The sequence below is a fragment of the Argiope bruennichi genome, chromosome 1 (genome assembly GCF_947563725.1).
Source record: "Argiope bruennichi chromosome 1, qqArgBrue1.1, whole genome shotgun sequence".
In the NCBI taxonomy this organism is placed as follows: domain Eukaryota; kingdom Metazoa; phylum Arthropoda; class Arachnida; order Araneae; family Araneidae; genus Argiope; species Argiope bruennichi.
Genome location: NC_079151.1, coordinates 66,569,474 through 66,592,214, shown reverse-complemented (window position 1 = coordinate 66,592,214; position 22,741 = coordinate 66,569,474). Strand labels below are relative to the sequence as shown.

General features: G+C 25.3%; 3 protein-coding genes across 3 annotated transcripts in view; 1 reads left to right on the top strand and 2 right to left on the bottom strand.

Moving 5' to 3' along the window:
* Positions 1-1,961: 1,961 nt before the first annotated feature.
* Positions 1,962-18,792, top strand: LOC129962332 (delta-aminolevulinic acid dehydratase-like). Its single transcript, XM_056076079.1, has 9 exons — positions 1,962-2,229; positions 3,157-3,304; positions 5,646-5,781; positions 8,119-8,202; positions 8,753-8,897; positions 9,866-9,953; positions 11,930-12,016; positions 13,022-13,151; positions 18,150-18,792. Exons 1-9 carry the CDS (start codon positions 2,105-2,107, stop codon positions 18,203-18,205), a joined length of 999 nt encoding a protein of 332 aa, XP_055932054.1. The 5' UTR covers positions 1,962-2,104; the 3' UTR covers positions 18,206-18,792.
* LOC129962340 (sodium channel protein 1 brain-like) lies at positions 17,920-21,054 on the bottom strand. Its single transcript, XM_056076090.1, has 4 exons — positions 20,623-21,054; positions 19,490-19,819; positions 19,040-19,263; positions 17,920-18,072 (listed from the first exon to the last, which is right to left on the bottom strand). Exons 1-4 carry the CDS (start codon positions 20,848-20,850, stop codon positions 18,057-18,059), a joined length of 798 nt encoding a protein of 265 aa, XP_055932065.1. The 5' UTR covers positions 20,851-21,054; the 3' UTR covers positions 17,920-18,056.
* LOC129972905 (sodium channel protein type 1 subunit alpha-like) overlaps positions 21,018-22,741 on the bottom strand; it is a 38,284-nt gene continuing 36,560 nt past the window's right edge. Inside the window, exon 17 of the mRNA XM_056087219.1 lies at positions 21,018-21,026. Coding sequence (XP_055943194.1) covers positions 21,018-21,026 — 9 coding nt within the window. The remainder of the gene's footprint in view (positions 21,027-22,741) is intronic.

Below are 22,741 nucleotides of genomic sequence, written 5' to 3'. Positions count from 1 at the left end.
ATTAACTAATTTAAATTTTGGTTTGAATGGCTTTCAATTTTTAGAAATCTGCATGGGAACAATAAATATGGAAAATATTATCGTATTTAATTCATCATATTTATTAAAGTTTTCTAAATGCAAAAACCAAACTTGGAAATTATTTAACTTTTATATTAGGTTTGCGTAAACTAATTTTATGTGCTACGTGAGTTACACAAGAGTATTTTATAGACTCAGCTTGATTTTTACATTCTTAAGGAATAAACAAGTTTTAGATAATTTTTACTAATACTGTTATAATACGTTTTTATTTATAAATTGAATATTTCAACCGTTAAACAACAAGACAGATTTTTTAGAAAATTATATAGATAGAATTAGATTCAATCGAGCCTCTATTGAATTACCTTGTTAACGATAAAATACACAAAGGGAGGAGGAGAACTTTACAAATTTCGATCTTTAAAATCATGACTTTGTTGAACAGTATTTTGAAATTCTAGGTTTTTTTTTAAATATGAAATTATTAATTATATATAATTATTATTTATATTATCGAAATACAATATTAACGTTAGTATTAAATTTTTTAAACTCCTGAAACCATATAGTTTTGAGGCCAAAGACACGACATTTTATTGTCTTATTTATGCACGATACCAATTTGTAAAAAAATTTATATGGAACATAGCTAAGAATCTTATAAAAGAATTTTTTTTTAAATGAAGCATTTATTTTAACATTTAACTGTGTTAATTTGAAGATACTTTTATTTTGCTAATAAATATTTTGTAATTAATGAAATTTTATGATTTTTTAAATTTACTGTATCTTTGTTTCTCTTATTAAAACTTTCTCTAGAAAAATAAAATAAAGTTCCAATAAAAATAATGTGTAGACATTATACAAACTGGAATATAGTTGACTGACAATCAAAAGGCGGGTAACAACCATCCCGCTAGCCAGAACTATTTGTGAGGGCATCAGTGGGTGCAGGAACAGAAGTGCATCAGTGGTCAAGGGACTTTCCCTATGCATGATTGAACTCTGGTGCGAGAGCTTCAATTGGACAGATCATATCGATTACTACTTTCTATCGTGATCCAAGACCTGTAATCGAAATAACACCTCTCTTTGAAAATAATTGATCACTGGTATTTGTGACTTTTTGATATTGGTTATGTAATAACCGCTCGTAAAATATTCGTCATCCCTAGCCTGCGTCGACATTTCTGAAAGAAAGAAGTGCTATCGACTGATCCCTGATCCTCCAGGGAGAGGAAAGAAAATCCTAGAAACACAAAACATTCTTCTCTTGTGTTCTCAGGATCCCATCCCTTTAACGGGAATAAAGGGAAAAGAAGAAATCTGTGAATGGGTAAAAAGTGAACGGACCGGTTATTTTTGGAATTATCGTATCATTGAATCGCATATCACTGAAATTTATCGGAGCGATGACTTCATGGAAAGTGTGAAGTCATCGCGCCGCTTAATGGTAGAGAACTTGACTTTCCGATATTCGCATTTGATTATGCAATATTCCATAAAGATCATTTTTAATTACCTGTGACATGACTTTTTGATGGCATTCATTCTGTTCACTCTGCTGGCGCCATCTATTAGTAGAACTTAGAACTTTATAAAATTTTTTAAAGAAATAGTTGAATTAAAGCTGAATTTATTTTAATTCAACTTTTTCAGAGAATGCTTTACTCCAACAAATAAATTACATAAATAGTTTTGAAAAATAAAAATCAAATTTAAAAAGTAAGCTAAAATAGATAAATTACTTAAATTAGTAAATTAAGCATTAATTACAATTAATAAATTTTATATTTAATACTAATAAATAATTTTTAATTAATAATATGATTGAAATAACAAATATTTTAAAATAAAAATAGCAAAATTATTTTTTATTCCAAAAAATTCGTGGATTATGCATTTCTATTAGTGGTAAGACCGACACTTCTCATTGAGCTACAGGTGGCCAAAGATAAAATAAATAAACAAGTTTTTCTGGAACCAATTTCTGACAGATAATTCAGTATCTGATAACTGCATAAGATTGGAACTATTTTCCAAAAATTGTTAAAGACTCAGAATAATTAAATTAAGTAACATGGAAGATAACATAAACATGGAAAATAAATTACATAGCGGGTTTTTTCATCCGGTAATAAGAAAATATCAAGAATCTTCGACGATTTTATCCCCATCAAACTTAATGTATCCAGTATTTATTATGTAAGGGTGAATGGATGTCATTATTAATATTGTTTTTACTTTTGAAGCTGAATGCTATATATTAAAAATTTGCAACATTTGAATTACTTTAACATAAAATGGCATTTATTACTATTTTATATGAATTTAAAATGTGGTGCTTGATTTATGCCCGAAATTAATATATTGGCATTTGAAAATCAAAGTTTTGTTTTTCCTCTTTGTTTTTCAGCTCTTTTGGTTGAAAAATTTTAATCTACCATTTATATGTCTAGCTTTCATTATTAAATTTTGCCATTAAGAAAAAAAAAAAAAGTGTCTTCTTACAATCATTTGAAAACTCTATTATTTTCAAATAAGTTATTTAAATGCTGTCATTTCTGCTTTATGCTAAAAAAATAACTGTAACATTTTAAATTCAAAGTAGTTCATTATTAATCAATGTGGGTATGTTATTTTGAAAATAATACTTAAATCATATTTTTCATTTAGATGCATTATTTATTTTAATGGAAATTATATAAGATAAAACTGTCTCATGTAGCACATAATTTGCTTTAATCTCAAAAATTATTTCATTTAATATTTAATACTTATGAAATTTGGAAATTCATTTGAATGTTGTGCGTTCAAAAATATGTTCATACACTCAGAGACTTATCTAATGAATTATAATTTAGAATAAATTATTTTGTATTCAAATTATCTAAATTAAAAATAAATTTTATTTTGTTGAATAAATCTTACTATACTTATTTCATTTTTTTTACAAATTGTATTATTATCTTCAAAATAATTTATATAACTCATTTGAGAAATAACTGCCCAAATAAATTATAAAATTATATTGATTTATTATTTTATCTATCTATTAATACTTATCTATTGTTGAATTAATTATTTATATGCTTTAGAAATTTTTTGTAATGAAATTATTTATTTATATAGATCTGATGTTGATGGGGAACAAGAAATACCTAGCATGCCTGGTGTGTTTAGATATGGGGAAAATAAGCTAATTACTGCTCTGAAACCTTTGGTAGAAAGAGGGTTAACTTCAGTATTATTGTTTGGTGTTATAGATTCTTCATTAAAGGTAAGTTTAATTAAAAAAAATATTTCAAATTAATTTACATAATTTTATCTTCCTTTTAATATAATATTTAACTTATAATTCTAAGTACTATAATTCTATTTGTTATTTTTGGTATTTTTCTTTTCAATCAATTACTGCCAGATAGTTTGCTAAATAAATTTCCTGCTGCAACAGAGATTTCCTAAGTACACCTACCTTAGTATGCAAATGTAGAGTTATCATTGGCATATAATGCTTCTGTTTTTAGCAAAATTTATTAATCATGACTAAAAAATCAATCCATTAAAAAAAATGATATTTTGCACAAACAGTTACACTTGCCTTCAGTTAAAGATGATTTAAAAGAAAAGTGCATATTTTGTAATCATAAAGAATAATTGATTTCATAATAGTGGTGAATAACAATAAAGTTTCATTAGCAGTGCTATATTTACCTATAAACTATAGTAACTGATGCTTAAAACTCCAATTTTTTGGAAAAAGGGGGAAAGTTACAAAAAGAATCACCTGAATGAGTATGTGTTATTTATATTAAATGTAAATGAACTTATCAAGGGTTCCATATCCGAAATAGTTTCAGGCATCATCTTGTATCTGAACTGTTCATCGAAAAGATAATAATCATTCTGACAAGGCAAATTAATGCTCTTAAATAACAGATTTATTTTGATCCTCTATGTTAAATAAAAATTCTTGATTTCATATTTAACAAAATGAAAGATAAATCTATTGACATCAAAAACATCAATTAAAAAAAATTCTGTGTTTTAAAAACTTCTATTCATTATTTAAAGAATATGTTGTCAGAAGTATGCATTTCTCCATAGAAAATTTCCTTTTTATTCTTATTTTGTATGGTGAAAAATTTTACTTTTACATTTTTTTATTTAATGAGAAATAGATTTAATTATTAATACTATAGCCAAAATTCTGTGTAAGGAACTCAGGAATTAGCAATTTTTTTTCATTACTGCAAATTTTCTTACGAGTCCATTCTAAATTCATGTTTAATTAGAATTATTTGGCATGATTTATTTGTTGATTACACATTAATGAATGCATATTTATGAATCAATCATAGTATGAAAATAATTTCTCTTTATGTTAACATGATCTATTCTATTATTTTAACTCTAGAGAAATAAAATGATTCAAATTTCTTTTTTTCTTTTATTAAATTTTTTCTACCCAGTTTAGAAATTTTAGAATTATTCACATATCAGGCTTTCAAGCAAAGCAACTTAATGGTTTTGTTTTACCATCAGTAATATGTGCTTCTCTATGAACTATATCACCTAAAAATGGATTTATCAAAAAAATGTATTTGTAAAAGTAAATATATTAATTATATTTTTGCTCTCTGACTGTTATAAAATTTTTCAACACCATAGTATCATGCCACCAACGTTTTTAGTCATAACTCGAATTTCAGACTTATAATACTTAAGGTTATAGTCAGAATACTTTTAAATGTTTAGTTTAATGCATTATGCACTAACAAAACAATTACATCGATTTTTTTAACACTGCTTTGAGTAAATTTTATTAACTTATAAAAAACAATCTTTTTGTAGCATTGCTATAATACTTATTAACATATTTTGTAAATATATTAATTCATTAAAATATAATTTTTGCCAATTGTTCAACTTACTAAATTTTTTTCTTAGCATATAATAGAGATTTGGTACTGTCTATTTTTATTTGTTGGTTATTAAAAACAAGACCAGAAGTTATTTTTTTATTTCATTCTAGTCATTTTTGATGATCAACTGGTTTTGCTTAAATATTGATTATTTAATTTCTATTAAATCTCTTATGCACAGTTTGAAATTCATGATTTCTACAGCAAAGTATTTTTCATCATCGTATTGTGATATGCATCAGAAGTTATTTTAACAGATTTACACTTATTCTGTTTATTATATATGTGAACCTTCCTTTTGAATTCCTAAGTTTTGTAACATCATTGTACGATTAAAAATATAGTTGTCCAGGAATAATTGTCTAGTTGCGCACTGTCTTTCGTAGTATTGTAATTTTTCTTTTTAATTCCTCCTGTGAACTAAAGACAGGATCAATCCTTCGACTATACATTTATTTGAAATGACTTTTGTATTTGAAGTGCATTTAATTTTTTGAACAGGTGAAGGCAGTAGCTTTTAAGTACAAATTTTAAGTTCAAATACAATATTAAAATTGCATTTATATAATATTGTTTTTAAGAAACAATTCTTGCTTGATTCTTACAGATTAGTACAAATTTTATCAGATACATTTTCAGTATATACAGGAAATTCTATATTGATTGTTTTAAATGAATTATCTTTTATTTTCATAGGATGCAAAAGCATGTGTTGCGGATACAATTAAAAATCCAGTTTTGCCTGCTATAGCACTGTTAAGAAAAACTTATCCTGATTTGCTGATTGCATGCGATGTGTGCCTTTGTGGATATACTGATCATGGTCACTGTGGTATGCTTTAGTAATTTTATGTTGATATTTTTTCATAGATAATAAATTAGGTTGAAGGTAGCTGCCATTTTCGTATTTTGATTTTATTTTTAATTTTAAATGCATGGAATAATTTGTTTTGTTTGAATAATTTGTTTCTCATCAAAATGATAAATCTGAACATTTGGATTGAATTCCTTTTTTACATATTGTATAGATATTTTTTAGATATCTGTTTTCATATCAGATTTGCGCTGAAAATATAATACTATATTTTGATACTATATATTAGTCAGTTGTATGGTACATTATGAATTTGACATTCTGGTTGAAAGATCCTCATGTTCTTATGATGTGGAAGTTTGAAGAATGTGATGCTATTAATTGAAGATGAAAAGAATTAATTATACTTGTTATTAATATGATTATAAAATTATGAGCCTTCATATAAATTCTCAATGAAATTCAAGCTATTCAAAATCTGAACAAAAGCTATTGAGTATTAAATAAGCTCTTTACTTTCAACGCAAAGTAGAAAATGAACAAAAGAAAAAAAAAGTGGATTCATTTACGAAAAGCTAACATCTAATTCTGTTTATTCAGAATCTATACGAAGATTATTCCAATCTGTTCACAATCTATATGATGAATCTTCGGAATTTTGAAATTTTTAAAGTGCACATGTTGAAAAAACCCCCAGTATATTGCTATTTATAAACTTTCTGTTTGATGTATTACAATGGAAGAGTTTGGTTTGACAGCACTTCTGATGAATTTTTTTATATTATTTTTTTAAAAAGGCAGTATTTTAATATTAATAAAATAATAATTTCATATGTTTTTTATTATAGCTAGTTGTAATATATTGTATTGACAAGGCAATGCATTTTTTTTCTTATTTAAAAAATATATATTTGAGGTTCAGATATTTCAAATCGTGTAATTAATATTTTTTCTTATTTATCTTCTGCCATTGATGTGCTCAGTAAAAAAAAAAGTATGTATTGTTTGGCAATGTATTTTAAAACCTCTGTGCTTTTTTGTATGCATTAGGATGAGTTTAATTCGGCAAAATAGGGGTGAGGAAATTTTACATTTAACAATAAAATAAATTCCGGAAGTAGCGCACATCCTTTCATGTGTCATCCCTTAGGGAGATAAAACCATCAAAAAGTGGTTGTCTCAGAATATTAAAATGAACAATATTATAATGCAATATGTACTTATAAAAAAAAGTAACATTTTTAATGGAGAATGATATATTTGTTATAACTACATTCCTGTTAGAATTTTTCTTATATTGAAACTTCCTTACTTCCTGTTTTAAAGAAAATTTTAATATTATTCTGTTAATCAAAATAATATATATCATGCAATGCAAATGTTACTGGAGAAGAGAATAAGAAAAAGAATGTGTTAATGCAAATCTTAAATTTTTTTATTTGTATAGAAAAATATTAATTGGGATATTTGACTTGTTGAAAAATGACAATAGTGATACGAATTTTCACTTACCATATATTTTCGTGTATAAGCCAAAAATTTTTGGAACTTTGCCCAAAGCTAGTTATATTTGGAGCCACTTATCATTCAAAAAAGGTAGGTAAGTACATTTTCATTAGCTGAGCATAAACAGTAAATCGGTAAATCTTGACAATTTTATTTTTATAGTTTATATTTTGTAAAATTTATATATAATGAAAGTTAATTTTAAATGAGATGAAATGTTCTTTTTTGTAAAAAAGAAATGTTTTATTTTCAAATTGTTTATTATTGCTCGCTTGTTTTGTTAGATGGAAGATTTACATGGAGAAATACTGAGCAATCATGCTATCAGAATTTTCCACAAATGGGATCACTTGTAGTTTGAAATTATCTCTATAGGAATTTCTCTTCCTGGTCATCTTTCAAACAAGCAATAAATAAATAAAATGGCACAGAAAATAAGAGTAGTTCAAATATAACAGATTGTATACAAGACAGCAAATAAATGGAAAAGCTTGTCACTTGAGATGGAGTTACTAGACTTAAAATTATCATGATTGTCTTCTGGCATTTTTACTTTATAGTGACTTGATTGGAGAACATTCCATATATTTTATCTGATGGTAGTATATTTTGAAGATGCAGATTTTTTTTAAATTTCTATTTCGGCTTAATATATATGAGTTTTGAATTTTTAGTAAATTTGTGAAGAAAAAAAACGGCATTCTTGGCTTACATTTGGAAATTTAGTACTGTAGTTTTCTTTTTGTTGATGTTCATTTATACTTTTAATATATTTCTGATTCTAAATTAAAAGTTTTGTTGTAGAAGAAAATGTTGATAGTTTTTTGTTTTTTTATTACCTTCTTTCAGGTATACTCACAGAAGATGGAGTTATTGATAATGAAGCCAGTTTGAAGAGAATAGCACAAGTAGCCTTAGGATATGCAAGATCTGGTAAATTCTACAAATCATTTTAAAGTTAAACCTTATTCTTTTGTTGAAATTGAATTTAAAAGAAATTATTATTTGGCTATTTGTTTACAAATATTTGATTTTGCTATAAGTAACTGCAAAAGGAAAGGATATTGTTGCAGCTTATTTAGTATTTTATATATATATATATATATATATATATACAGAATTCAGAATTCATTAAATTCATTGTTGTTAATTTTCGCAATTTACAGTTAAATAAATTGTCATTATTTGTTTTTTTAAATGAAATTTTGAATTAATTCTTTTAAAATTATTCGATAAATGGGAACTATTTTCTACAAAATGTGTTTTTCTGGTGCTTTTAATTTTTTAATCATGCAGTTAATCCTTCTAGGTGTTAAGGAATATGGATGCCAGATTTCGTTTGAATTCGTCACGGAATGTGGTGTTGTATAAGGTTCAAACAAATAAACACATATATATAGTTTGCGTTATGTATTGTACAGAAATTTTAAATGTCTAAAATATAACTGCCATAACTAATAATATAACTTAAATCTTGCTTAAGGTTGTCATGTTGTGGCTCCTTCTGATATGATGGATGGCAGAGTAAAAGCCATAAAGGATTTGCTACATTCTTCAGGTTATGGAAGTACTGTTTCTGTTTTAAGTTATGCTGCAAAATTTGCTTCAAAGTTTTATGGTCCTTTTAGGTAATTGAATATTTTATTGCACTGTTTTATATTTGGAGATAATTGAAAAGTAAAAAAATATTTCATACTCTTTAAAATTATTTAAAGCAAATCTTTCAGCAGTAATTCTGTAGGTTGAATATTATATATATATAAACAGAGAAGCATATTTAAGGAAAATAAAATGTTAAAATAAATCTAAACCTTTCTAAAATTTAGGCAAATAATTAATTGAAAAAAATATTGTTCTGTTGGGCAAAAATAAATCTTAAAAATATTGCATACATGTCATAAAATCACATTTCTTTAAAATTGTTTTTACCATTTTCTATTAGACAATATTTAGGTTTTTTTTAAAAAGAAATTTAAATCAAATGGATATTTTTTTGACAAAATAATGAATTCTGAAATTACATAGAATAATAATATGAAATAACAAATAACTGCATGAAATGCAAACTATACTTTAGACATAGGGAGACAAACATTGATAAAATAAATAGCACTTAAATTAATTTATATATGTATCAAAATAAGAATGAAATAAGAGCTAGCCTATTCATTTTTTTTTTCCTGCTATCTCATCTTAATCGTGACATGGCTTGTGATGATTTGTAATGATTGCTTTCAGAACTCATCTAATTTTAATGTCTGTAATTTTTTTAAACCTTAGAAGACATTATTTCTTTCATAAATATAGATAGTTACACATACTGTTAAAACTTCTCAAACATAAATTTTGTTAATATAACAGAGTTGACTTATATGAATAGTAAAGGAATTAAAGCCGAGGCAAACCTTTTATTTGATTGCTTGGACTTTACTAAGGTGTTTTGCACTATTGCCAGTTTCATATGCTAGATTTTGATTATTTATTCTGTTATGTATATAATAATCATAAGGTAAAAATATAACTTTTTGAATTTAAATTTTAGAAATGAAAACCTTACTAAAAATGCAATTAATATAACATAAATTTCGATTTTCAGAGATGCTGCTGATTCAGCTCCAGCCTTTGGAGACAGACGACAGTATCAGCTTCCTCCTGGCAGTAAAGGGCTAGCATTGAGAGCTGTGGTATATTTTTATAGTAATATATAATATAGGGTGCCTCTAATTTGTAATAGGTGGTATACATCATGCATTTAAGAAAATAATTGCTTGTTCTACCGTTTTGGGGGGTGCACTGTTTGTTCGGTATCTTGCATATATTTCGTTTATATTTTTGAAATGTATGGAAATACGTATCATTGGATATAAATCTTCCTTTTTTATCCAGATTCCTATCCAGCAATATTGTGTATTTTAGCCAACTTTTTTTACCCTTTCGATTCTCTTTTCATAGACCGTTAGAATTTATTGCTAAAACATATTTGTAAGTAAAAAAATCTTTTGATAACTATTTTCTGCATGGTATTCTTTAAATCCTTTAGGTACACAAGGTTTTCTATCAATAAAATCAAGAATATTTTCCTTCTTCCAAATGATGTTTCACAATGTGTTCTAAAATAAGCATAAGAAAATATTTTATTCATGCAATTCAATTTCTTTACAAAACTATTCAATTACCCAATATTGCATATGTGATTATTCTCTTGCATGATATGCTTTTAAATTTTGAGTTCTTCTCAAATGTTTGAAATATGGAGAGTTCTTATTGTTTTATCTAATATAAAAAGCGATTGAAAATATTAGGAAAGATAGTAAATGATAAAAATGAGCTTGAATGACATACAAATCTGTTATAAATTTTTACAATTTTCAGTTATGCATGTTTTACTGATGAAACACATTAATTTATGAAGCATTTCATCCTATTTTACCTCTTGTAATGGGAATGTTTCTAATAAGTGCATTGTGCTGATTGCCACAGAATAGCTTACATTCTCATAAACTTTTCATTCTCTCTCAAACAAATGTCTTCGTTCAAATTTGCAAATATTTTTAGATATTGCAAGTGTTTCTTTCAGACTGTTTCTCGTAAAATCTTGCCACAACACATCCATTGCTGTCTCCTACTCAATACATAAGATACATGTTTGCCATTTTACTAATAAATAATTGTATTTCCTTCAGAAGTAGTGTGAATTTGAAATTGATTAGCACTGAAATTTAATTAAATTGCCGAAGAAGGTGCCTACTGTATGCTTTTCCAGTTTTCATATTCTTATTCTCATATGATCCTTGCTTTTTTCTGTTTCTTACATCCTCTAACAGTTTGTTTATTGAATTTTGAATAACTTTTTCTGCAAATTAACACACAATGATAAATATTTTTGAAAATTCTAGGATTTCATTATGGTTTATGTGAGAGAAAAATTACAGTATTCTGCAAAGAAAAATATTCTTTCCTTGAGAAATTTTAAATTTGATACTCAAATATAGTAATATGTATTTAAGGTTCCAAGCATAATGCTACTAAAAACTAAATATTGCTATTTGAATAATTTTTTTTTTCTCTTTCTGGTCACTATATGTAACTTTTTCATTTAAAACTAAAGGAATTTGTAAGTATTTCTTTTATCATGGTAATTTTCATTTGACAATGTAATTGATTTATAATTATTGATCTATTTTTTTCAAGCATTTTTTTAAATATAAATATCACAATTAACTGTGTTTCATTTTAGTGTTTTGAAAAAGCTAAATAAACCAGTTTCTTAGAATGATTCCTTTAAAATAATTGGGTTTCAAAGGCTGAAATTAAATTTAAAAATGAATGATTTAAAAAAATATAGATCAAAATATCTTTTGCTAATAAGTAACACCTTAAAATAATAGAATTAAAAAATATTATATGATTTGTCAAAGTTATTTTGATTCATGACTAAGAGAAAAAATTGGTATCATTGCGAAAATTGCGCAGGTTTTAAATTAATGATTTCGATATTTCATGATAAGATTTGAAAAGAAAAATCCAAAATTTGCACAATTTTAATATTTATATAAAAATATTATATATATAAAAATTCAGTAGCAGATAGTTAACTATATATATATGCAAATTAAAATTTTACTATATATATTCTATATATTTCATTATATATTTGAAGTCGCGTGACATTCAAGAAGGAGCTGACATGATTATGGTGAAGCCTGGTCTTGCTTATTTAGATATAGCAAATGAAGTTAAAAGGAAGGTAATTTTCTACAAATATTTTAATTATTTTATGTTTAAAGTAGAATTCTTACTCTTTATGCAGTTTTTTTTTGTTTGTTTGTTTGAAAGCATAATAAGTATAATGATGATATATACCCGACTCAAACAACATAAAAAATCCAGTAAATTTCAACAGTTGAAAAGAATGTGTATTAGAAAAGCAACTATAAAGCCAGTTTTGTTTCTTCTTATAGCCTTTGAACTTTTAAAACATTACATTTAGAAATAATTTCAGTGAAAATATAAAAGGAACTAGGCATAACTAGAATATAACTTGAATACACTAGAATAATAAGCAGATCATATAAAATAACAAGACTTAAATTTCTATTACAATTTGATATTTGAAAACATTTTGTCGAGAGAATCAAACATATCATTTATAGATAAAAAGATTTAATTGATATTAAACAATATTTGTGGCAAACTAGTTGATTGTCTAAGGCATCTAAATAATAAAGAATGCTAAAGTTTAAATGAATGTAAAGGTATGTAGAAATTATTAGTATATTTTTATTATAACGATTTTTTAATACCAAATTTATCAGCTAAATCTACAGCAATGGAACCTATACAAACTTTAATTAAAAGTTAAATTACTATTAATAATTACTGGTCATTGTTAGCAATAACTAAATAATCATATTGACCATACAATAAAGGATAAAATATTAATTTAGCTCCTTGATGTTCTAAATGAAGTCATATTTTATTTATTTGAATCAAAAGGGAAGTTTTGAGTTCGTACAACTTTAATCTCTTGAATTTAAAAACTGAAATATCACAACATCATTTATTTGAAAAATTAAAAAAACACGAGGTTCTTTGAAAATTGGATTTTAATTTCATTTAAGATTAATTTCAAAGAAACAAAGCAAAATATTTTATGACTAGTTTTTTTACTTTATTAGTTTGTTTCATAGAAAAGTGATATAAAATATTACTCAATTATTAGGATTTCATAATGTTTATTTGTTTCTTATAGCACTCAGAGTATCCACTATTCATGTACCAGGTATCTGGCGAGTATGCCATGCTTATTCATGCTGCTAAAGCTGGTGTTTTTTTGTTGAAAGATGCTGCTTTAGAAAGTCTCACATCAATGAGGCGTGCAGGTAATATTAATTGATCTTATAAAATAACATTTTTAATTTTGTGTTATGAAAAAATAAATAAATAAATAATTTTTTTTACAATAAAGAATATAATATTTTTATAAATAATCAGTAGTTAAGGTTTAATGAATAGTTTAATAAAATTAATCTAAAGCAAGAATTTTTAAACTTATTTTTGCATACCCATTTAAGTCTATGATATTTTTTTTCTCGTATTTACAAGATTTTATTTTCTCAGCAAAAACATCTTTTATAGTTTTTAGAAATATTCATATGAATAAATTACAAGCTGTATTAAACTGATAGATTGTACAATCTTTTTCAAAACTTTTTGGTCATATTTACAGAGTATTTAGAAGCAAGTATCCTTTATCATATTTAGAGCTACCATAGATTTGCAACCCCTTCCCATTAAATAGGGAAAGAAGTAAAATTTCTGTTGCTTTGAGTGCAGAACTTATTTGTTTAATCAGGATGTTATCTAGGGTTATAAAGTTTTAACTCCAAAATTTCATGGATATATATATTACGAGTTTTCTAAATTATTCTTGTATATTTTTACACATTAATATTACTATTTATTTTTATTGTGGATTGTTGTTTCTATACAAAATGAAAAAATGATAATGAATTTGATTCTTTAAAACAGCATGGACTCTTTTAAAGAAATAAAAATTTAACAATTTACCACTAGACATTTTTTTATTAATCCATATATTTGTTTATTATCAGCTTAGATAACAAACAACTAGAGTAAAACTTTAATATTTTGTTTGAAAAAGCAAACATAAGTTTACTACAATAATGGATTTTAAATATTAAATGAAATGCAACATCTGTCTGTACATCTAAAATTTATATTCGATAATATGGGGTCAATTGATTTAAAGTTAAAATTTTGTAATTTAAAAAAAATCTTGTTTTAAAGAATAACAATAATTTCACTTATAAATTTCTGGAGTTCATCGAGTTAGGAAGTTTATAATATGTATATTTGTAGTAAGTGATAATTAGGAGTTAAGAGTTATTGAAATAAAAATCTAGAGATCCTTTGATAGTTCTAGTCATCATACAATTATAAATCTGAGCTCAATATTGGAATTTAAAAGTTAACTATAGTCTGTGAATTTTCTTTTGGCTATTCAAGGTCATATTTTCTACCTCGTTATTGGTTGTTTGATACCAGTAATGCGGTAGAAAATGTAACCTTGAACCACCTACAGAAAATACACAAACTATAGTATATCATTTTAGCTTTTATTTGAACTGAATAGTGGTTGAGTCTTGCTTTGCAATCCAGTGGTTAATTTTGCTGTTTATAAACAAATGATATAAAATACACAGTGTTTCCGAGATGTGATTTTCACATCATTTATCTTTTTTATTATTGAAAAATTTATGGCTCAAATATTGTTGCAAAAAAAATCATAAAAATTTAATAGGATCCCAATGTGCCGATACACAAATGTTTCTTTCTCAGACCAATAAAGAAAAGTTTTGGAAGGGGGAAAAATAACATTAAGTTAAATTTTACTTACAAACATTACATTAAGCAAAAATGAAATATAGTAATTTCATGTAGAATTTTTTTTTTGCTTTCATACTTTTGATTTTTTCATTATATTTTTTATTTGCTATATCATGAAAAATCATTTGTATAGAAATTATAATTTACACATTTATATTTATTTAATGGTGATGCTGACGGTAGAAAGGGAGACAAAGCAAGAAGCTCCAGTGTGCGACACAATTGCCCATACATTGAAAGCAATGAGTAAAACAAACACAATGAGATTATATCTATTATAAGATATAAAGTAGAGGAATGCATTTATGAGATTAATTTTACATGTTTATACTGAATTTACTGAAAAAAATCTGATACAAAAGATAATTTTTATAATATTTGTTAAGCTTGTGTCAGTTTCGATTTGGGGAGTTCAAATAAATCTTTTCCTCTAAGACCATTCCATTAGCCACCGCCTATCAGATTTGCTTTGTCACAGATTGGCAAAATTGGCAGCTGTTTAAATGTATTATTACACAGTAATACATGCTTTACATTATTACAGATCACTTATCCACTGTAAATAAATTTTTATTTATTCTTTACTTTATTTTCTTCAATCAATCGTTTTAAAACTATTATTAGTTGTTTCTATTATATATAATCAGTTTTTCTATTTATATTTTGTGCAGATTTATTCGGCAATAGATTTACTTTTTCAGAATAAATTGGTGCATAAAAAAAAAGGCATTTATCCGTTGGATTGATTTAGTTGAAAATTTGGCAAAAGTCAATGCTTTAGAGCAGTGTTTCCCAAACTTTTGACATATGTGTCCCCCTCCCCTTTTATAATTTTCGTAATGCTGAATACCCCTCTTCAAAAAAAAAATGTATTTTAATAACAATCAAAAATATATTTATTTTTTTCTTTTTTTGTGACATACACAAAATAATAAGAAAAGAGAAATAAAATTATTCATAATAAAATATGAATAAAAGTTATATTGTCAGTAACATTTATTTGGATCAATGAGAAAGACAAAATTGTTTGTGTTGAGAGTCTGTTTTTTTTTTTTTTTTTTTTTTATAACTCAATCTCTACATATGCTGAAAAAGCAACTTTACATAAATATGAAGTTGGAAAAGGCAAGATGTTTTTCTGATAAGACCGGATGCATATTTTATATTTGTAACCTGAACAATGTTAAAGGACTCTCCCTATGTTTAATTTTCAAAAATACGTCTGAAGCCAATTACAACAATTACTCTTCTTCTGCATGCATCAAATCTTCTAGCATGGATGTTAAGTCAATGTTAAATAGATCTCTTATCCATTCAATATTTTTGTTTAAATCAGGGAAATAGTTTCTCAAGGCCACTTGCTAACTCTCCAAATGCTGTGTTTTGTATTTCAGAGTATCAGCATCAATTTTAGTAATAGAACTTGTTATAAACTCATGAAGAGAGGGAAATGAGTCTACTTCTCCACTACCAACTCTCTTTTGCCATAAATTTAGTTTTGCGATGGCAGCGTTCACTTGAACATGAAACAATGAAATTTCTTTGCCTTGTAACGATAAGTTGAGGCAATTTAAAACAGAGAATATATCTGCTAAATACGATAGTTTACAAAGCTATTTCCAGTCATGTAAACAATTTCTCAACTCAAATCTATCATTAAGAAAACATTGAAGTTCATGTCTAAGTTCAAACAATCTATTCAGAATCGTTCCTCGAGATACGCAACGAACATCAGTATAAAAAAGAAGCTGGGTATGACTACTTCCCATTTCTTCACATATTTGTGAAAAAAGTCGTGCATTCAAAGGATGGCTTTTAATGTAGTTAACAGTTTTCACGCTTTCATCTAGAACGTTCTGTAGTTCAGCTGTAATATCACATGATTAAACCTGTGATTAACCAGCAAGGCAAAGAATGACTAATTTTCCCCCTTCTCCACTTTTGTAAAAAGCACGGTGCAGTGCACCAAAATCCGGTGTAACCAGACTTTATAAGACTAAACAGGCACTTCCATTTAACCACTGCTGCAAACAATTAAGCCAAAGCGACGGGGAGTACTTAACCCTGTCCGTGGTAAAAATCAAAGGTTTCTCCGATTTTGGTCAAGTGGGGAGGGACAGTGAACCACAGATGATTGGACCTTCTTTCATTTTGGACAGAGTCGCGTGATTTTCCGGGGGTTGACTTTCGCCTTAATTGTACCCCCATCAAGCTCTTACTGTAACCCTGGGAGTATGTGTACCACACTTTGGGAAACACTGCTTTAGAGGATAAAATTGTATATCAAATTTTATTTACTGGTTTTGTATTGTGTTTACATGCATGGCTACATATGGCCCAATGAATTTGTTCCAAAATTTGATATAGGTATATTCTAAGTTTTAAATTTTTGCATGAAATTTTTTCAAAATGCAAAGAGCTTGATGAATAACGTGTTCCTCAGACTGCAGACTTCCCTTGAATTGATTTTGTTCCAAGATTTGATCTAAAAATTGTAGATAAAATTTGATACATCTTGCTGAAAGCATTTTGAATTATCTTGATAGAGAGGCATAGTTTAAAAAATGTGTTTTTCAGGCAAATGGGGATCTAAAGCATGGAGAGTCATTTAAAATATCTAAATTTTTTTTATTACAATATTTTCTTGTTGTATATAAGAAATTTAAAAATGAAGTTAAGTTCAAAATTTCATCATTGCTTAGCATTAAAATATTTTTAAATTTCCTTATTTCAGTATATTAAATCAAATGTATTCAATTATTTATTAAATAAAAAATAATAAAAATCAAAAGAAATTGATATTGGTAAAATTGTGACTTTATGATGGTGAGAACTATTTCTTGTGGGATTTGCTCTGCAAATAACAAAATTCCACTTAAATTTTTTGTTTTTGAAAATTTGACAATATTCTCTTTTTTGTCTTAAATTAATAATTGTGCAAAGTTTAGTTGAATTTGGCCAAATTGTTTAGAAGGAGATACATACATACACGTCATAAACTTTAATAGCTATGTGAGTGTGTGTGGGCATTTATTGATGATTTTGAAAACATGGAAAAGTATTTACAAAGAAACCAAGACAAGGAGTTTGAAAACAGATGAGTATTTTTAATGAATTTAAAGCATACGCTAATAACAAACAAATAAATTCTGGTTATGTTTCTTAAAAATAAATTTTGTTCGACAGTTAATAAACTGGAGAAAAAAACACAGTCCGAAATGATTTGTAATCACATAAGTAAAATTGTTTACATATAGTTAATTTTGTTGAAACACATTTAATAATCTCTTAGAAATAAATGTAATGACAAATGAAGTTTTAATCAAATACTGAAAGCAGAAATCTTACCATAAACATGAAGTATTTTTGTTGAGACTTTATGAATTGTAAATGCTGAAATAAAAACATTAATTATTAAATAATTATTTTATTGATAAATGATTTATTGATTTATATCCTATTTTTTTTAGGTGTTGATGTCATTATTACATACTTTGTGCCTAATTTATTACTGGAATGGCTATAATTACAGGATGATCAAAATAATTCCTAATGTATTAAAAATCACATCGATTTGATAATTTGCAAAGATATTTTTATATATTGTGCTTATTTAGGATTTTTAAATATTTATATATAATTCAACATGTGTCAAAAATATGGTTTACAGGTAAAGATTTTTAATCTAAAAAATTTAATAATCATGAAAACAATTTAAATAAACAGAAATAATTGCTTCCAATTTTATTAGAGTCTGAAAATTCTTCCAAATTATAAATAACTGTTTTATTTATAAAGTGGCAAGATTTTACTTAAAGTATATAAAATAATATATGCTTTGCTGTCAAATTTAGACATAAATGAAAAAAAAAAAAAATAAAGAATGAATCTCAAACTAAGATTTTAAAATGGTTTTTGTTTTAAATAAGGTTTAAAAAAAATTAATTTGTTGAAAAGTAGAAACCATGTCATTTACAAGTGATATTTTAATACAAAAAATAGTATTCAAATACCATACTTGTATAATTGAAATGTTTTGCATAATGTGAAAAGGAATGACTGAAATTCCACAAATGATTTATGTAAACTAAAAATAAAAACCATTTAAAATTTTTTCCTTAATTTATTTAAAATTTTTAAAACAAATATTTTAAACTGTCTCTAAATTAAAAAGAAACAGAAAGAACTTAGTAATATGTAATAAAATGCATTACACAAAAAAAATTGACATTTCTCTTTTTTGATTAATAAAAAATTGGATTTAAATCATATTTTAATTTTTTAAAAATTCTTTATTGCTTTTAATAATTTTGAACTTAATATTTTCCAAAAATTTCTACTTAATTCGATTAATTCTTACTTTGAATACATTTGCTTCAGCTCCTTTATTTCCTTATATTCTTTGAGTCGATTTTGAATTATTCTTGCAGCTCGATCCATTCTTTTTAGGTTCATTGTTGTTTCAACAAAACGAGACCCTTTTAATTCAGGAAACATCTTTTCATATTCTAGTTGCATCCTTTCACTAACTTTGCGAAATTCTTCTGTATCTTCAACAGTTTCAAACTTAACTTTCATAATACCCTAAATAAATACTCTAATTTCATTCATAATAAAAACAATTACATTATTTTTACTATTCTCAAATTGTGCTTGATATGAAAAATTCAATTTCATAATCTTTAAGTTTAGTGACATAATACTTGAGTAAAACCTTTACTAAAATACAAGTATAAAATCTTTAATTAGAAATAAAATCCAAATAAAAAAGTTTTTAAACTTCTAAAATTTAGATAAAATAATAAAATACCTTTAATACATCCAAACAATGTACTTTGTTGCCAAGTGCTATTGGTAAGTCCATGAATACAAGTGCGACTTGATTGGGCTTAGCTACTCTCAATTCAGTATTTAATCCATCTAGGAAAGCAGATAATTTTTCATATGGAATGAACTGTGTTGCTGTAGGATCATACTGCTTCCAGTCTTTGTAAAAGCTTATAAGGTTGTCCTCTTTAAATACAAATTTTTCTTCAGCAATAGCTTCTTTATAATTATCCAAAATGACAGCAACAAATATATTTGTAATAACATGATTTGTCAAGAAAATGTAGGTTAAGAGATAAAAGGAAGTAATAACCTGCGAAAAGAAATTGAGAACAATTTTGTTTAAGAATCCATCTTAAAAATGTAAATAAAAAATTAGTTTATTAATAAAACCCCTTTTAAAATCTAAATACACCTGAACATTTTTCCTGTTTATTTATAATACATGAAACATACATGATTTGACATATTTTTAAAATTTTTTTATCTCTTTAATTATTGTATGGTCAAAGAATGGCTCTTGTGTTGATAAAACCACAAACCAAACCAAACTAGTAATTGTATTTGTACAAATGTAGCTATTTTGATTTTTAATTTTTATCTAATTAAATATAATTAGAAATATAATTTTAACTTTCATGGGATGTGATTTAATAAAAAAAGCAAAGTCAAAATATTATATATAGATAAGATTAAATTATTAAGAATATTTATTTAATATACTTGAAAAAATAAAAATTTTAAAATTACTTTCAAAAACACATAACAGCAATATCCTATATTTAGCTATAAATTGCATTTTTACAAATTAATTTATCCTACAAAAAAAGTATAATGTTTAATCAAAGAAATACCTAATATATGGCATTTCATAAAATTCGATAGATTACTGTTTAGATTCATGTAAAATTGTGCAAAAATAATTGAATGTACTTTTTTTTTATTCACTTGGCAGTCAAATGCATAAATAAATAAAACTGATACAGCATTAAAAATTTTGTTCATCAAATTAAAATAATATAATTTTGCAAATTTTGTTTAAAAAATAAGTTAAATTTTTTAAATAGAATAATTGATTAATAGAATAATCATTTTAATAGATTTAATTGATTTTACTTTATTTCCACATTCCTTGGGGATTTTATCTGGATCACAGAATGGATATTCAACTGTCAGCTCTCTATAAACCGAATCCCAATCCTCAGCAGTAGAAAGACGAAAAAGAAGAATTGCACTGTTTATCAAAGTCTCAAAATTTACAAAATCATCAATAAAAAAATGGTGTTTTATATGTCCAAAAAGTGACATACCGAGAATGGAATAAATGAAAATTACTAGACACATCAATACACTTAAATGCAAAAGTGAGGTGAATGAACCTGCAATTGCATATGTGAGGAGTCGAAGATCAGTAAAAAAGTCTGCTAAATGTAATAAATGAAAGACCTGCAAAATTCGGAATGCATAAACAAAAGAGAGCAAATTAGCTGAGGTTCTTAGTACTTGCTGAACTATCTCACCTGAAATAAAAAAGAATATCACAACAGGGAGAAGTGAATAATAATACTCTGCATAATTGATGAATTGCATTATGCAACTAAAATTGAATTCTAAATAATGTTATCAAAATATTTAATTTTGAAAATTATATTTTGATAATTGATTTCTTTGTAAATTGCAAACTGAATTTAAACCAGTAAAAATTATTTAATTTTACCTAATTTTCTTTCTGTCTTTAATTTTAAATCTTATTATTGTTTATTCGAGTTACATAATAAAATCTTTATACAGCCAACTGCTAAAATTACTTTCTTACATTAATTTTGCTTATTTCTGGTAAGAAATTTTCCCATTGATAAGTACAAAGCATCATATTTTTCTATTCTAGGTCTTTTAAAAGAATATTTTAATTTTATTGCCAATAAATTCTATATTCAAACTTTTAGAAATAATGTACATATTATATACATAAAATTATAAGTTGACTGAAGGTGTAGCAATCATTTAAATGAGTTGTAATAGTTATAATTCAGAATTTTTTTCTTCTTTAAATTTGGAATTATTGTTATTTATATAAGAGTATAGTGGATATTTCCAAAAAGTATTTTAGATAAGTTAAAGCCATGGCCATTACTAAAACTATTAATTAAACTGTGCTAAGTGGTATGGATCAGAATAAATTTTCAGTTGGAGAAAAATTATAAGAGAACCTCACTTCAAGTTTTATGTTTTTGAAATGGGATTTTCATGATAATTATTAAGTAAATGTGCTTTATCTTTGAAATTAAGAGGCATGAGAAAGATTTAATTTTAAAGTTATAAGTAAACTTAATTGGATCATATATTTATAATAAGTTATTTTTAAGCTGAATAAATTAATTGAAAAATTATTTAAAAAGAATTAATAAATTCACATTTCAATGCTTTTTGTCAATATATATATATATATATATATATATATATATATATATATATATATATATATATCTGTCTCTCTCTCTATATATATCTGTCTCTCTCTCTATATATATCTTATAAATCTGTCTTGTCCTAGAATAAGTTATGTTTTTTCTACTATACTAGGAGGTATTTGCAATCATGATAAGATGAACTCTGCTCTTAGGTTTATCTATTGTTCCTATTTAGAAAGATAAGCTAAAATCGATCACATTTTCATAGATCGCATTCTGTTGGGGTTATTTTAGATCCTACAAGATGTATGTGCCTCATCATATTTTACAGAATTTATTCAACTTCAGTAAAAATAATGAAATTTTACAGTTTTGTTCATTAATTCTATTTAATTTTATTGTATTTTGTTTATTTTAATGAAATTTCAAAATTAATTACATATTTGGTACTATTTTGTTATTAAAAACAGCACAAATATAGTAATATTATTTATAATTCAAGTTACTGAAAAGGTAATTATTCTGTCTTATTGAATTGAGCTATTGTACATTGGTTGGAAGGCAAGACAACTGATCTGAAAGAGACAAATTTTAAGAGAAATATTTTGTTTTGTTACTTTATAGTTCTTATGTTTTCAGGCCTTAAATTAGAATTTCATTGAATTCAGTGGATACTAATTTCAATCTAAATACTATAAAAGTAGAATTCTAATTAAAAATATAAATTCCATTTAGAATGCTTTTGGAATTAATTTTAAAATTAAATGAAACAATAATGGATATCAGTTAAAAAGAATTATTAAATATAAACTTACCAATTATGT